A 17,147-nucleotide genomic window follows, 5' to 3' on the forward strand; every position below is an offset into this window, starting at 1 on the left:
CAAGATTTTAGGAATAAATTACTGATCATATCTGATCTGTTGTTATGCAATGTTTTTAAATTTTAAATTGTCTTTGTTTCCAAGTAAAACTCTAACTCTATTTAAAGAGAATTCTGAGATCAATAAAAAACTTCTTCTACAAACTCTTCTTTACGTCTGTTTTGCATGCACTTATGTTCTGCAACAAAAAGAATTATAACCAACAAATTGGTATCAGAGCAATAGTTTATCTTGAGGGACTTGTGAGTTGAGAGAAACAAAAACACAAACCAAATCAAACCACAAACACAACCAAAAAAACACAAAATGGATTCTGAAACAATCATCTCACACGGTTCACCACCAATCTTCAATGGTGAAAACTATGAAACATGGGCCATCAGAATGACAGTGCATCTGGAGGCGCTAGATCTCTGGGAAGCTGTGGAAGAAAACTATGTTGTTCCTGACTTGCCTGCAAATCCAACTATCACAAGGAGAAGAAGACAAGAAAATCCAAGGCCAAAGCTTGCTTATATGCTGCAGTATCAAATACAGTATTCACAAGAATCATGAATTTGGATTCTGCAAAAGGTATTTGGGATTATCTTAAAAAGGAATATCAAGGCAATGAAAGAACAAAAAATATGCAGGTTCTGAATTTAATCAGAGAATTTGAAATGCAGAAGATGAAGGAAACCGAAAACATCAAAGATTATGCTGACAGATTGTTAAGCATAATAAACAAAGTAAGATTGCTTGGAAAAGAATTTTCTGATGACAGAATTGTGCAGAAAATACTGGTCACTATGCCTGAAAAATATGAGTCTAAGATCTCTTCATTAGAAGAATCAAAAGACTTAACCAGCATCTCTCTTGGAGAATTAACAAATGCACTGCAGGCACAAGAACAAAGAAGATCAATGAGACTTGAAGAATCAATGCAGGGAGCTTTTCAAGCAAGAACTCAATATCAAGGAGGAGGCAAAGACAGGAGATTCATCAAGAAGAAAAAGGTTCAAACGTACAGAAACAAGGTGGAAACATTTCCACCATGTACCTACTGTAAAAAAACAAATCATCAGCCGATCAAGTGCTGGTGGAGACCAGATATCAAGTGCAGAAAATGTGGACAGATTGGACATGTTGAAAAAATCTGCAGGACACAACAAAATGAAGAAAAGGCGAATCTTGTTGCACAACAACCTGAAGAGGAGCAGCTGTTTGTTGCATCATGTTTTTCAACAGGAAATAGTTCGAATGATTCTTGGTTGATTGATAGTGGCTGCACAAACCACATGACAAACAATCAGGATTTGTTTAAAGAACTTGACAGAACGACTATTTCCAAAGTTAAAATTGGAAATGGTGATTACATTGATGTCAAAGGCAAAGGAATTGTTGTCTTAAACAGTTTGTCAGGTTTGAAGTATATTTCAGATGTTTTATATGTGCCTGACATTGATCAAAACTTGCTTAGTGTTGGACAGCTTATGGAAAAAGGTTTCAAATTAAGTTTTGAAGATCAATGGTGTCTGATCAAAGACAACTTGGGCAACAACGTGTTCAGGGTAAAAATGAAATCAAAAGGTTTTACTTTAAACCTTATGGAGAAGGAGCAGAGTGTGTTTTCTGCAAAAACATGCAGTGACGAATTGTGGCATAAAAGAGTTGGACACTTTCATCATGCAGGGCTTATGTATATGCAAAAACATACTCTTGTAAAAGGAGTACCACAACTGGAGAACAGGTCAGCAAACTGTGCAGCATGTCAATATGGTAAGCAGGCCAGAAAACCTTTCCCTCATGCAACCTGGAGAGCAACACGAAAACTTCAGCTGGTACATACAGACGTTGGAGGTCCTTTGAGTACAGCTTCACTGAATGGCAGCAAATATTATATCATCTTCATTGATGATTATTCCAGGTTCTGTTGGATTTTCTTTCTTAAATTCAAATCAGAAGTTGCTAATGTGTTTTGGAAGTATAAAACATGGGTGGAAAACCAAAGTGGGTGCAGGATTCAGACATTAAGATCAGACAATGGAAAGGAGTATACCTGTGGGAGATTTCAACAATTCTGTGATGAATCTGGAATTGAACATCAGCTTACTGCACCTTACACACCTCAACAGAATGGTGTAAGTGAAAGAAAAAACAGGAGTATCATGGAAATGACTAGATGTATGCTGCACGAAAAAGAGTTGCCAAAGAAATTATGGGCTGAAGCTGCAAATACCTCAGTGTATCTGCTGAACAGAATGCCAACCAGAGCCTTGCAGAAAAAAACTCCTTTTGAAGCTTGGTTTGGATACAAACCAGACCTGCAACATTTAAAAATTTTTGGTTGTATTTGTTTCACTCATGTACCACAGGTGAAAAGAGATAAGCTGGATAAGAAGTCAGAACCAGGAGTATTCATTGGATACAACAGTCCATCAAAAGCTTACAGAATCTTCCAGCCTCAAAATGGAAGAATTCTGGTAAGTAGAGACGTCAACTTTATGGAAGATAAGCAATGGAAGTGGGAGCAACCAGAAGAAAAGCTGGAATCATCAACAGAGAAGCAAGAATCTCCAATCTTGGAGATTACTAATGACAACTTTGACGATGAACCAGTAAGAGGTACAAGATCATTAGCTGAAATTTATGAAAGTAGCAATATTGCTATCTGTGAACCTGCAGAATTTGAAGAAGCAGTAAAGAAGAGTGAATGGATTGAAGCAATGCAAGAGGAACTTAGAATGATTGAAAAGAATGATACATGGGTGCTGATGGACAAGCCTTTACACAAGAAGGCCATAGGAGTCAAATGGGTTTATAGAACCAAACAAAATGCAGATGGTTCTATAAACAAATACAAAGCCAGATTAGTTGTGAAGGGCTATGCTCAAGTGTTTGGTGTGGATTTTTCAGAAACGTTTGCACCAGTAGCACGCTTGGACACAATCAGATTACTACTTGCAGTTGCTGCACAAAAGAATTGGAAAGTTTATCAGCTGGATGTAAAGTCTGCGTTTTTAAATGGATACCTGCAGGAGGAGATTTACATAGAGCAACCAAGAGGCTTTGAAGTCAGGGGACAAGAGGAGAAGGTCTACCTGCTGAAAAAGGCTTTGTATGGCCTTAAACAAGCTCCTAGAGCATGGTATAGCAGAATTGATGATCATCTACATAAACTTGGCTTTGTTAAAAGTTTAAGTGAGGCAACGTTGTATGTAAAAGGAGCTGATGCAAACTTAATTATTGTATCTGTTTATGTTGATGACTTACTTGTAACAGGAAGTAATAAGACACAAATTGAAGAATTCAAGGCAGAGATGTTTGATGTGTTTGAGATGACAGATCTCGGGTTGATGTCTTACTTCCTTGGAATGGAGGTGAAACAAAGTGATGATGGAATCTTCATATGTCAACAGAAATATGCTAAAGAGATATTGAAGAAATTTCACATGGAAAGCTGCAAGAGCACAAGCACACCTATGAATCTGAAGGAAAAATTCAGCAAGAATGATGGAACAAACAAAGCAGATGAAGGTCAGTACAGAAGTTTAATTGGATGTTTAATGTATCTTACAGCTACAAGATCAGACATTGCATTTGCTGTGAGCTTGCTGTCACGTTTTATGCATTGTGCAAGTGAATTGCATCTTCAAGCTGCAAAAAGGATAGTAAGATACGTCAAAGGTACAATAAGCTATGGAATAAAATACTCTCATCTTCAGAATTTCATGCTGCATGGGTACTCTGATAGTGACTGGGCAGGTTCTGTGGATGACATGAAGAGCACCTCAGGCTACTGTTTTAGTTTTGGATCAGGCATGTTCTCTTGGTGTTCAAGGAAGCAAGATAGTGTAGCTCAAAGCACAGCTGAAGCTGAATATGCAGCAGCTACTGCTGCTGTCAATCAAGTTATTTGGATAAGGAAAATTCTTGCTGATCTGCATATGAATCAACTGGAACCAACAAAGATTTATGTTGACAATCAAGCTGCAATTTCTATTGCAAATAATCCTGTGTTTCATGGCAGAACTATGCATTTTAAAATCAAGTTATATTTTCTAAGAGAAGCACAAAAAGAAGAAGAAGTTACTCTGCTATATTGCAGAACTAATGACCAGATTGCAGATGTTCTAACAAAAGCTCTTCCAAAAGCAAGTTTTGAAGATTTACGAAGAAAGCTTGGTATCTGCTGCTGTTAAGACAAAGAGGAGTGTTGATGAAATGTCTTAGAAAGCTGCAGAAGACTAGGAAGCTGTGCTGTTGCTGTTGCATGTATTTCGTCAATGAAGATCTCTGCTGAAGACCAAGATTTTAGGAATAAATTACTGATCATATCTGATCTGTTGTTATGCAATGTTTTTAAATTTTAAATTGTCTTTGTTTCCAAGTAAAACTCTAACTCTATTTAAAGAGAATTCTGAGATCAATAAAAAACTTCTTCTACAAACTCTTCTTTACATCTGTTTTGCATGCACTTGTGTTCTGCAACAAAAAAAATTATAACCAACAGCTTGACTGAGAATCCATTCATTTCCAGGATGAATGACGCAAATTTCATTAATCAAAGAACCGAGTAGAAGAAAACTGATCCCAATAGCAGCAATTTATCTAGACTTTTTAGAATTTTGGGGTAAATTTGTATTTTTTCAGCAATTTATCTTAGATACGAGGCAGCTTTTAAATTCCAATTCTATTGCCTTTCAATCAATTATATACAAACTGATGCTTTAAGTCAATGATTTCATACACGGTAGCAGATTAAAAACACACACTGTACGTTCATGTCCATCTTCAAAATCCTACTATAAGAATAGGTTACCGAGCCTCAACAAATTTTGGGTGCTTCAGAACATCAAAGCATCACAGTGTTGGTATGTCTGACTAAATTCAATCACAAATAATGATACCCTAAACTCTCTATCTCTTAACTTGAGAAACTCGGGAATTAATGTCCACATATGGAGCACTATACAGTTCAATGGCTAAACATAATTTAAATTCATCTTCTTTACCAATCATTCTTGGTTAACTCGCAAAGGAGGTTTGCCGCATGCATGCATCCACCTCTCCAGATCCATTAGGTAATGCAGAAGAAAGACATTTAAGGACATTAGTGCTTACCTAAGCATGTCTCCAGACTGTAATTTTGGTCCACTCAATACTGGTGAGATGCTGAAATTATTGCCATCAGCATGGAACGAAGGGTGCCCAAGAGGCACTGGTCGATCTGGAATCTGTGGAACTTCAATATCTCCTTCTAACATTTTCAGCGCATCCAGAATGGTTGGCCTTAGAGCCACCATTATATGAGCACACAAAATCCCAACCAGCACAAACCTTTCCATTGTCCCCTTCGGATTTGAGTTTGAAGAATCACCACCTCTCAACAAAGAAGCATCCAAAGCCTGTTCCACTTTTCCAGCTTTCACCAATGACCAGGCCCAGTCTGTGATCAACAACGCACGAGGTGACCCTGAAGAAGACAAATCAAGAGCTTTTCTCCCACACATTATCTCCAAAACAACCACCCCAAAGCTATAAACATCGCTCTTCTCAGTCAGTTGACCATAAAGAGCATATTCGGGTGCTAAGTACCCATGAGTTCCAGCCACTCTTGTAGTAAGATGAGACTGCCCTTCCCTACTTTGCTTTGCCAACCCAAAATCGGCAACTCTTGCTCTCATATCAGCATCTAACAATATATTTGTCCCCTTGATATCTCTATGATATATCCTGGGCTTGACTCCATAGTGCAAATAAGCTAATCCCCTTGCCACATCCAAAATTATGCTCTTTCTTTGAGGCCAACTTAACAATTGCTTTTGAATTTGATTAACCGATGATGGAAATAAATGGTCATCAAGATTCCCATTTGACATGTAATCATAAACAAGATACCTCTGATTGCCTCTCTCATCAGAATTTACATCATCGTCAATCACACAGCACCCTCTGAGGGGCACCAAATTCCTGTGCTTCAAGTTGCTAATAATCTCAACCTCATTGCAAAACTCTGCATCACCTTGAAAATCAGATTCTATAACCCTTTTAACAGCCACCACAGTCCCATCAGATAAAACCCCCTTGTAAACAAAACCAAACCCGCCTCTCCCAATAAAATTCTTCTGCGAGAAATTGTCTGTTGCCTTCTCAAGATCCTGAATTTTAAACCAAATTGACCCTGTATTCGGCCTCAGTTTAGGCCTAAACCCTTGTTGTTCATCTAAGTCAAAACCAAAGCCTAGATTCTTTTTCCTTCTCCATTTCTTATCATACCAAAGATACAATCCTAACAAACTAGACATTACCAAAATAGCAACACCAGCACAAGTCAAGCCAAAAACAAGAGCAGAATGAGAATTGCTAGCTGAACCAACACTTGAATTCAATTCCAAACCAAATATACATGAAACAACACCATCACTTTCAGGACCAAACTCGTTAACAATACCAGCAGCATAAAGAACAGCAAAGTAAAAACAATCTTGAGCATGAGTTTGATTACCATCAGCATACACCAACAACGACTGTACTGTAAAACCAGCTCTAAGACAAGAAGCACAAGCTGTAAGATCAGTAAGATCAGACCGGCAATCTGAATCAAGAGAAGTCGACTTACCAAGCTGATCAACCCAGTCTTGAGATGTCTCTATACGGGCACAGATGTTAGGTGCTGTAACAAACTGTAAAGGGTTAAAGCAGTGTGAGACAAGATTGTCGGAAAGAGAAAGAGAGCTGAGCTTTGACTGGTAATCTTGAAGGCAAGAACTAGAGGTAGCTAAGTTTGGAAGTTGAAAAAAAGAGGTTTCTTTGAGATGTTGAGATAGGGCAACCCCAAAGAGGGAGAGTATGGCTTGGCAACATTGGGCCTTGATTGTGGTGGTGGAATTGTCATTTTGAGCAAGAGGGTTGAAGTTTCGACAAAGAGTATTGTTCCATGGGATTCGTAAGACATAGTTAAGGTCCATAGGGCATATGTTTGAAGTGGAGGTTTCTGCTGCTGCAGAGGTGAGAGGGAGACAGAATGGTATTAAGACAAGAAACCTTAAGAAATCAAGATTAGTGCTGCCCCCCATGCCAAGCATTAGATTTTGCTAAGAATAGGGTTGCTTAGATTTATTGTTATCTTGGCTTATGAGCTCTGGCTTGAATTGCAGAGGAGAGGAAGAAGAAGACGAAGAAATCATATGGAAGAAGAGAGGGAAAGTTCTGGTCAAACACTCACTTCAAGGGTTGGGGCAGCAGGTAGTTCAGTCGGTAAGCACCATTCAAATAAACAAAAAATAATCATCCCAATTAATTTGGATAAAAAAAAGTTTGAAGAAATTTTAAGAATAAAAAATTCCGGTAATTCTTCGGAATAAAGTTCAAAATATTCAGGTAAGGGGGGGAAAATTTCACGGTATCCTAAATTACATGAACTACCCCAACGCTCACCCTACATTGCAATGAGTGCTAAACTCAGCTCGCCAAATTTACTTGAAAAATCCACGATTCTACTCTAATAATAGTTAGTTTTTCAAGTTAAATAAAAAAAAAGTTGTTTTAGTGAAATCTAATCAGACAAGTGTTTTCAAGTTGTTAAGTAATTAAAAAGAAATTTATGTAAGATAATCTGTTTAGTAATATAATAATAATTATTTTTTAAAATATTTTTTATTTTAAAATAATAAGTTTTATATTAGCATTGATGTGAAATTATAAAAAATTAATTTCTTAAAAAAATATGTTTAGACAGTCAAAACAAACCGTAATTTGCAGGTTGAATGCTTGGAAGTGGACTAAACGCGCTCCAAAAGGTGGGGTTTGCTTTGACCGTGGAATAAAGGATGGGATGGCGTCACATGGACGGAAACATGGACGGAGTTAAGGAAGTGTCAGCACAATGATAAGTTCACTGACATGGCATTTTTGCAACCATTGGATGAAATCTTGTGGCTCATCTTATCCATATCGATCGACAATCTCATCCCTATTTATTTATTTATTTCACTAATTTTCAGATTTTCCACCACTTTCTTCCCACTTTTATTTGCCCTTCTCGATGCTGTTTATGTCCATGTTATTGGAAAAGTCTTCACATGAATTTTTAGGATTGTGGAAATTTTAATTTTTTTAAAAAATATATTTTGCTTAAAAAATATTAAATTGATAATTTTTTAGTGGTTTATATTGGTTTTGATATGTTAATATTTAAAAACAAATCTAAAATAAAATATTATATTAATGTATTTTTAAATAAAAAATATTTTTTAAAAAACAAAACCATAATATCAAATACACAACAATTAAATATCTATATAGCATCTCTATGGCGGGAAGCTTTGCTATCTTTTTCCTAATAGATTTTTTTTTTTAATTTTTGATGCATTAATTCAGTACAATAAATGTATTTTTAAAATTATTGGAGAAAAAGAGTTTAATCAATCAAGATGAAAACAAAATTTTGAAAAATATAGTTATTAAATTGATATAAAATTTAAACCGGAAAATAATTCAAGTTATTAATTTGTTAAGTCAATTATGAATTACCAAATTAATTCAGATTAGTTTTTTTTTTTGAAAAAATTCATTTAATTCTTTTGATATTAACCCTGCAAAGTCATCTAAATTAGATTTTAAATCATAAAATTACGAAATTGAACCGAAGTTAGCCGCTATATTGGAAAGTACCGATTGAAGCCCAGATTACTGACAGCTTATGACCTCAATGAGTCAATGACAGTGACAAAAGAACCTTCCTTAATAATGACCTCAATGACAGTGGCAACTCAGGGACCATTCCTCGTCTTTGGGCTGCACTTGACATAACTTGGTCTGCATCTTAATGTTGTTCTCATTTGTTCCCATTCATTGAAGTTGGTCTGCATTATTAATTTGGTCTCCATCTTAATAGACCTTAAAACACCATTAAGTTATTTTAAGGAAGTGGAGAAGCTACCAAGGCAGAAATTAAGCGATGAAGTAGCTAAGACATTGTTGTCCTCTGTTCATCGTTGGAAGCAATGACTGCATTGTACCTTTCATTACAAACCCCACTGTGCTTCATCAATCCTACAACAGAAACGAGTACATTAGGATGGTTATCGGCAACCTGACATCTGGTATCCAAGTGATATGTTAATAACCTAAACATTCTTTCTGTTTTCCAAATCGATCATAGTCTATATATGGTTTCGCTTTACTGTTCCAGGAAATATATAAGGAGGGATGAAATTTGGAATTTCAAACTTGGCTGCACTGGGCTGTTTTCCTTTCCTGAGAGCACTTAAACTAACTAGAACAAGAAGTTCAGGCTGCATGGATGAAGTTACGGTTCTGGCAAAGCTACACAATAGAGAACTCTCTAAGGTCCTTAAAAAGCTTGAGAGACAAAGTGGAAGATTCGACTTCACCATTGACATATATAAAGATTTTTTTTATTACTAGAAACCTGGGTTTCTGTAGAGATATTAAATGAAGTTATATTTACCACTTGACAATTACCTTTTATGGAAGAGCCCAGGCATATATGGCCATGGGTTGTAAGACTCTCCACCACATTTTTACAAGTGTTTTAGGCCCATTATTGGTCATTCGGCTAAGAAACACACATGAAATCCTATAGAATGTACCCAAAAAAGAGCCTCCAATATATACACACACATTCTCAGACAGCTGAAAGCAGCATTTGTTGCCAGCACGAGGCTTGAGCAACAGTCCTACAGCCAGCAAAATTGACTTTTTTTTTCTTCAGGTAAATCTCTTTGCTTCTCTTATTATCGATGTTAATGATAATCTTGTGTTATATTATATGTTGTTTCTCTGTCTGCTAAATTCAGTTACATCTATTGTGGTTTGGAATTTATAGATACTAAAGATGTTAGTTTATCCTGGCAACTATATATGTTGGAGTTTAGATCAACAAAGTACTGAGAAAGTGTTTGTGGGTTCGATTCAATAAAGAAGATTTAGAAGGACCAAGTTGGTGATATAGGAGGACTGTTACTGCTTTAGGCAATGGAAAGAAATGCATGATCTATTGACATGTGTTTCTAATAAGAAGAGAAGGATTAGTGTTTGATTGATGCATGTATGATCTATTGACATGTGTTCATAACAGGGGGACTTTTTGTAGCTTCGGTTTCAAAGCTGCTACTAGGGATCTCCGGTGGAATTTTGAGCTGGGGTTTGATGGGGTATTTGAAGACGGGGATCTTTTTTCTAGCTGTTTTAGGTCAGTACAGTAGATTGGTGAATATTTCTTAGAGCGAGATTGGTTGAAGGGCGTGTCAATAGGTGCATGGGAGGGATGGAGCTGGCTCTTGGAAAAGCACCAGTAGTGATTGGAAAGTCTTTCATCTGAGGTCGGAGATGGGTGAAGGAACTTGTTGCGACAAGTGTTTGATGTGGTGAAGAAGAAAAGGGTATTGATATTTAGTTATATTGAGAACGAAATAGACTGAAATCTAATGAAGCTAATTGATTTCTTTCGGCCAATATGAAGTGTGTTGATAATAGGTATTGAAAAGTTCTAGGTGGTTTTCCGCGCATCCAAGACCCAAGCATTTCTCACTTCTGCATATTTAAGGATGCTGAAAACAATGGCCATTAGACCTCATTTCTCTTTCCATCTTCCCATTTTCTTACTTTTTCTCTTATTGTAATCGGTGTTCAATGAAGTTTTCTAAAAACTTGGTTTCCTTCTTGTTTCCATTTACCAATTTCCACCTGATCTGGCTTAAGCAGTTGTTTCTAATGAATTCTCAATGTGTAGCAGAAATTACGCTTGCTTGTTGGATATTATACATAAACACTTAAACTTTGTCCCGCCATCATTATTTGTAAGCTTATAAACAATTTCATATCATTTGAATCGGCCTCCTTCCCCTTAGCTACTGAATCGTAATGTAATTTCAAGTGAAAACAAATTCCACACCTGCATTTCTCAGGAGAGAGTATTTCAGCTGACACATTTTTCAGTCTGGGACTCTATTTCTGAATACTTGCTATCCCATCGCTGACTGCTATGTATTGTTTGCATATTTGTTTATTGATTGCAGCCTCCAGATTCATCCAGGAGAAGCCACCATTTCCAACCAGTGCTTTCGTGAATGGAATCAGACATGGTTATCCATAATGGAGGATGTCATTGCAGGAGAGTAAGGTGGCGAGTCCAAGCACCAAGTAGTGTTGTCGCTTGGAACTGCAACTGTTCTGATTGTTCCATGAGGGGAAACATTCAGTTCATTGTCCCTTCTGAAAAGTTTGAGCTTCTTGGAGATTCCAAAGAATTTCTTACAACCTACACTTTTGGCACACATACAGCAAAGCACACATTCTGTAAGTTCTGTGGCATAACTTCGTTTTACGTTCCACGATCACATCCAGATGGGGTTTCAATTACTTACAGATGTGTTGACCCTGGGACTCTCACTCATGTTGAGATTAAGCACTTTGATGGGCAGAATTGGGAAAGGTCATACAATCAGACATTTGCTTCATGCTCTCAAGGTGCAGGCTGCTGAAGTGTCGTTCTTTCTACCACCACTCTGCTCTCCTTCCCTCCCTAAAGTAGTACAATATTATGGAAAAACCTTTGTGATATCGCTCTTTGGAACATTCTCAAAGTTGGAAAATAAAATTAGCTATGTTAGTTAGCTAATTGATTGGTATAAGGGATATTACTTTTTTTCATGGAAATATATTTAATTTTAATAATGACTTTATTTATATAAAGTAAAGAAAAAAATTTTAAAATAAAAAAATTTTATAAAAAAATTATAAAGTTATTATAATTATGAGATTTCTATTTATAAATATTTATGATTAATGTTATATTAAAATTAAATATTAATTAATTTTTTTTAAAATAATATATATTATAATTTTTTATTTTATAAAAAAATTAATTGTTTTTATAAACTGAATAAATATCTACTTACTTTGTAAAATGTACTTCCATTTTGAATAGATCAAATGCATCATTGAACTGAGTATGTTTAAGGTTAGGTTTTCAAGGAAATAACAATTTTAATGATTTTAGAAACCTTAACGTTGCTAATCAATAAAGCTTGATAGACTGCATAAAGTTCCATCAAGTCCAAATGAAGTTGGAACAAAAGCTAACACCTCGAACAACGTTGCTCTGCCTTTTCCACCGGATTCTGCTTCATCATTGTCAGAGCCATCATAGGTCAGATACCATCCAGTGCTGATTTTCTCAAATTCTTCACGTAGAAAATTGAAATTCACATTTGAGCTGAAAAATCAGTCAAATATTGGGAAGAACTCTAGTGCATCGTCCTTGTAAACGAAGCGAACGCCACACTTCTTCACATGGAACTGTCCACTCAAGTCTATGAGCTTAACTTCAATGTAATGCATGTTCTTGGTTGTATCCTGCCAATCCATATCAAATAATGCACAACGAGGCAAATAGAAGAGCCATGTGTGATCAACCTGGTTTTCTACATAACCATTTTCAAGTACATAGGTGTGTGAGCAAACGCCCTCTATTTTTTTCTGGTTATGGCTCCTGATCACACTAGCACAATGAAACTGAATATTGCAGAAGTTAGAAAATGAATGATCACGGTTTACATACACAGCACAAAAAGCAAATCCCACCCAATTCCTATCACGCCAAACTGGTGGCAGCTGTATAGTTATTGAGTAGCCCAAACTCTGATAATCGTCGAACCACTTTGGAATTTCACTTCCATAAACAACAATGTCAGATCTAGGTGCTCCATTAACCAGCTCTCGAAATCTAAGAAAACCCTTTGGGAGTAAGTGACAAGAGTAAGCAAACGTGAGACAGTTACCGAAATCAACCAGGCATTTCAATGACATGAGAAACTGAATGTGGCTGGGGCCTTGATTCTCAACTAAAGAAAAGCTACGGAACGATTTAACTCCGGAGTTTGCAAGCTGCACTGGTTCAATGTCTCTGGTAACGTTTCCAATGAGGTACAAGCCTGAGCACTTACAAAGTTCAGATTCGAAGGAAGTGACTCGAGTGATTGAAGCCTCTTGCAATCATCCAAATATAGATATTTAAGATTGGAAAGTTCATGGATACTTGCAGGTGGGCTAGTAAAGTTGTTGCCACTCATGTTTAAAACTCTTAATGAAGTTAAGCAGCAGAAATCACTGGGAATTGATTCTTCCTGTAGATTGCAGTTACTTAAATCCAACGCTATTAAAGAGCACAATTCTGAGAATGAATTCAATGACAAACTCAAGGAATTTGTCCTTTTTTCTCGAAACGAGGATAAAAACATCATCCAAATCTTACGCGGCTGTCCTTTGCATCCACGAAGAGATAGCTTTTTAAGCTTTCTGAAGCGAGAGAAGGAAAATGGTGGTTGTCTAATAGCAGTTCCACTTATATCATGCTCCTCCAAACTTTCTGCATAACCCAATTCCTCCAGCAGTCCAGCCTATCCTCAAGTTTTGAACATCCAGATAAGTTGAAAGTTTTGAGGGCTTTTAAACCATATATACTCTTAGGAAGACTTGCAAGCTTTTTGCAGTCTTTCAGGTTTAATAAAACGAGGCTTTCGAGAACTCCAACTGATTGGTCAGTCTCATGCAATTTTGTGCAACCTTCAAGAATCAGCTTCTCAAGATTTCGGACCTCTCTAAAACTGGTGTCTTGCAAGATCGAGGGAGTGACTGAGATTGATGCCTTTCATCTTGTTAAAATTCTGTTAAGAAGCAGAAGGAAACACTGAAAACCAGTTTCCATGAACTTTTCCCCTTTTTTTGGTTTAACAAATGAAACATACATAAGTGGTAATCATACCTGCTTTCCCTTCCATAGTTGTTCAACTTGAATATAACTCAAATCAAGTTCGATAAGTTCCTCTGGATGAAAACTCAATGGCAACGTTTTGAAAGGATATTCATCCCATTTGAGAATCCGTAACTCATTAGAAAGATATTCAAGGCTATGGAAGAAGTGAACATTACGAAATATGAGCAACAATCTTAGTTTTGTCATCTTGGAGAATGATAGAGCACTTAATTGTGCCCCTGCTGGTCTTGGTAAGTAAAGGGACATGCCTTCAACATCCTCTGTTGCCTGACAAAGAGGCAAATTAGCAAAAGGAAAACTGAAGAATCTAAAGAAAACCAAACACAGTTATACAGTTCCAAGAAAGAGTTTTTTCACAGGGTGTCATGCTGTATTTTTTGTCCAGACATGATCAATATCCTTATAAAGCCATAGCCCGGTGCGTTTTCCTGGTTCCTCTGGAGATTCTTGCCGAACAAGCTTCCAACCCATTTGTTGAAGCAAATCGTGCATCCATAGAGTGTTGTTATTTGAAACAGTTCTGGTGCAATGGATTTTCCCTAATTTTTAAAAATCTAACTAAAATCCTTGATCCCTCGATTGCTTTCAAGAGTTCTGGTGCAATGGATTTTCCTCTCTTGAGGTTAAGGTCATCCCTGAAGATGATAATGCCTCTTTGATGCAATGCAGCATACAAATGGTCTGTGAAGTTCTTGCGAGTGTCCTCACCTCTGAAACTTAAGAAGACATCATAATGCCATCGAGCATTTGAAAAAAGGATGAGAAGGAAATGATGAAGAGGAATCTTTGGAACTCATGGAAGCCATGTTCCTTAAAAGAACCAGGTTAAAGCCTTTGCTCATGAATATAAATTTCAAATTAGAAGAAAGAGAGAGTACCATAAAATGATAGTTACATGCCATTATTGTTCTTCTCCACATTACTTTGAGTGTGAGTTCTGTTGCATGTATAATGCAATAGGAAAGCAAAGAGTAGCGAATGCATTGTCAAAGGTCCTTTCTTTACATTTTGATACCTTGGAGATATCTTTATCATTAGCTAATGGTTTCTGCTTTCTGGGTTTACAACATCATCATGAAGGTAATTTCATTCTCTATCAAGCACAAGAATCAAAAGATCTAAATGGTTCAACTTACCACTTGACAAACTAATATTTGAAAGTTACCAGTGCACGATTCCCTGGCAAGAAAATGGGCCATTAACAAACTTCAACCAAATTGAACACACCATAACTCTCAAAATGTTTATCTAATTCATAGAAATTTTATGTTGAAGTTGGTTGCTCATTAAAATTTCCAAAAAATCAACGCAAATTTAGCGGCTAGTAATGTACCACAAAATGAGACGAGACATACAGGTCTTATAATAAAGGTCTGTATTTGCCTGTCTTCATTGTAAATTACAAGCAGATACCATAATGCACTCAACAGCTTCAGGCTCTATAACAGCAAAGATGGACTCACAGTATGAAGAGGAAAACGCGCGCGCGCACACACACACAAGGCCATATCTGACAATAGTCCCCGAACGGCAAGTACAAAAAATAAACCTTTCGCTATTTCTAATAAAATAGAACAAGAAAGAAGATTCAACACTGTTTAAGAATGAACACATAGTCTACACAAATAAGAATATAAGCGTGGCATTTATGGGGTAAAACTTTAATGTTGTTAGTTTAACTCTCTCTTTGGTGGGTTTATCTCCATTAGTAAAATAAATCTACCCATGAAACATCAGTGCTAATATTCGAACAATAAACCACAAAAACTGGTTTCTTTTAGAAATCCAAAGACATAAAGCAGATGACTTTTTGCACTCTATGCTGATTTATCTCTACTGTTGTATATATTGAAGAGAAAACAAAAGCTTTATATTGTATTTGCAGCAGAACACTTACTTTATTGAATTTCAATACGATTATTTATACAATAAAAAAAAACAGAATTGCAAGATATTCTCCTAGGATATCTGATTTTTTGTTACATGGAATAAAAATAGCCATTAGACTAGCAACAAGAAACAAACTCTAATAACTGTAAACAAACTTAGATTCTGCTGAGATTTTATTTTGCTTCTAAAATCATTCTTGGTCAACAATTCTCCTCCTTGACTCTGAAGCTGCAAACTCCCAACTTCTGTCTCAAATACTCAAACTTGAGCTTAGGAAGTTCTTTTGTTAAGATGTTTGCATGTTGTTCCTCTATTTCGCAGTAAAGCAACTTTACTTCTCCTTCTTGTTGAACTTCTCTCAGAAAGAAAAATTTAATCTTGAAATGTTTTGTCCTTCCATGAAATACTGGATTATTTGAGATTGATATTGCAGCTTGGTTGTCCACAAACAGTTGTGTGCTTTCATTTTGCTTCAGATTCAAATCTGTCAATAGTTTCCTTATCCAAACTGCTTGGTTTGCAGAGGCAGTGGCAGCAATGTATTCAGCTTCTGCTGTAGATTGGGCAACAATTTCTTGTTTCTTTGAGCTCCATGAAAAAACACTTGAACCAAAGTTGAACCAATAACCAGAGATGCTTCTCATGTCATCAATGTTTCCTGCCCAGTCACTATCAAAGTAACCATGAAGATTTAATTCTCCAACTTGACTGAATTTGATCCCATAATCAGTTGTGCCTTTTATGTATCTGAGAATTCTCTTTGCTGCTTGAAAATGAATTTCACTTGCACAATGCATATATCTAGATAATAGACTTACAGCATGCATGATGTCTGGTCTGGTTGCTGTCAAATACATTAGACAACTTATTAGGCTTCTGTATAGCTATTTGAAACAGTTCTAAGTGATTTTTAGAATGTTTTTTTAATAGAAAAACATCTCAAAATAAAATTTAATTGATATCTTTTCAACTCAAACATGTATTTGTTATCAGTGAAAATGGTGAGAAATTCAAGGAAAGTGTAATGCTTCTTTACCATCAAAACTCAAAGCCATGCTATGAGTTCAGAACTTCATCAGATGCACTGATTTAAAATATTAGCTTTCATTGTTACATGATTGAAGATGAAAGTCTTCAGAAGTTCACATTACTTGCAGGTCTAACTACGTTGGTGCCTCTCAGACCTTTTAAATAGAGAAAAAATAATGAGGGGATAAAAACAAAAATGATGATCATACCTTTATCCTCTCCTAAGTCGTTCAACTTTGCTACAACACATATCAAGTTTAATAAGTTCCTATGAATGGACAATGGCAAGTTCTTGAAAGGATATTCATGCCATTTGAGAATCTGTGACTCATTACAAAGCTATTAAAGTCTACACACATTAGGGAATACTGATGATCTTAATGTGCCTGTCCTGTTGCTGGTAATTCTGGGTTTATCTCTTCAATATCTTCTGTTCCCTAACAAT

At 36.3% G+C, this 17,147-nt stretch overlaps 2 protein-coding genes and 1 pseudogene across 7 annotated transcripts; 1 reads left to right on the forward strand and 2 right to left on the reverse strand.

The window, feature by feature from the left end:
• Positions 1 to 952: 952 nt before the first annotated feature.
• LOC133671514 (probable receptor-like protein kinase At1g11050) lies at positions 953 to 7,298 on the reverse strand. Of its 5 annotated transcripts, none has more exons than XR_009834305.1 (8): positions 5,104 to 7,297; positions 4,073 to 4,278; positions 3,557 to 3,636; positions 3,253 to 3,439; positions 3,081 to 3,149; positions 2,219 to 2,949; positions 2,039 to 2,097; positions 953 to 1,859 (listed from the first exon to the last, which is right to left on the reverse strand). XR_009834305.1 is itself a non-coding variant. In XM_062092283.1 (2 exons), exons 1-2 carry the CDS (start codon positions 7,065 to 7,067, stop codon positions 4,263 to 4,265), a joined length of 1,980 nt encoding a protein of 659 aa, XP_061948267.1. In that variant the 5' UTR covers positions 7,068 to 7,297; the 3' UTR covers positions 3,952 to 4,262. The 5 variants fall into 5 exon arrangements, 3 of the variants coding, with proteins under 3 accessions (XP_061948267.1, XP_061948266.1, XP_061948268.1); XR_009834306.1 differs by having other exon boundaries at positions 4,073 to 4,275; positions 5,104 to 7,295; XM_062092283.1 differs by lacking the exons at positions 953 to 1,859; positions 2,039 to 2,097; positions 2,219 to 2,949; ... (1 more) ...; positions 3,253 to 3,439; positions 3,557 to 3,636 and having other exon boundaries at positions 3,952 to 4,278.
• Positions 7,299 to 9,557: 2,259 nt separating this feature from the next.
• On the forward strand, positions 9,558 to 11,682 carry LOC133671121 (uncharacterized). 2 transcript variants are annotated; one of them, XM_062091771.1, is made up of 3 exons: positions 9,558 to 9,718; positions 10,085 to 10,388; positions 11,025 to 11,682. In XM_062091771.1, the coding sequence occupies exon 3, from the start codon at positions 11,076 to 11,078 to the stop codon at positions 11,487 to 11,489; it is 414 nt and encodes a 137-aa protein (XP_061947755.1). In that variant the 5' UTR covers positions 9,558 to 9,718; positions 10,085 to 10,388; positions 11,025 to 11,075; the 3' UTR covers positions 11,490 to 11,682. The 2 variants fall into 2 exon arrangements, with proteins under 2 accessions (XP_061947755.1, XP_061947753.1); XM_062091769.1 differs by lacking the exon at positions 10,085 to 10,388 and having other exon boundaries at positions 9,560 to 9,718.
• A 428-nt stretch (positions 11,683 to 12,110) lies between these two features.
• LOC133670836 (disease resistance protein RPP2B-like) lies at positions 12,111 to 16,470 on the reverse strand (annotated as a pseudogene).
• Between the last annotated feature and the right edge of the window lie 677 nt (positions 16,471 to 17,147).

Source organism: Populus nigra, chromosome 13, assembly GCF_951802175.1.
Source record: "Populus nigra chromosome 13, ddPopNigr1.1, whole genome shotgun sequence".
Taxonomy (NCBI): Eukaryota; Viridiplantae; Streptophyta; class Magnoliopsida; order Malpighiales; family Salicaceae; genus Populus; species Populus nigra.

What these genes read in the sequence shown, in the direction of transcription:
- LOC133671121 (XM_062091771.1), top strand. Translation starts at nt 11,076, where the DNA reads ATGGAATCAGACATGGTTATCCATAATGGAGGATGTCATTGCAGGAGA.
- LOC133671514 (XM_062092282.1), bottom strand. Translation starts at nt 7,067, where the DNA reads ATGCTTGGCATGGGGGGCAGCACTAATCTTGATTTCTTAAGGTTTCTT. An exon ending in CAGTCTGGAGACATGCTTAG is followed by an intron (nt 4,465 to 5,103) that starts GTAAGCACTAAT and finishes TTTTTGTTGCAG; the next exon opens with AACACAAGTGCATGCAAAAC.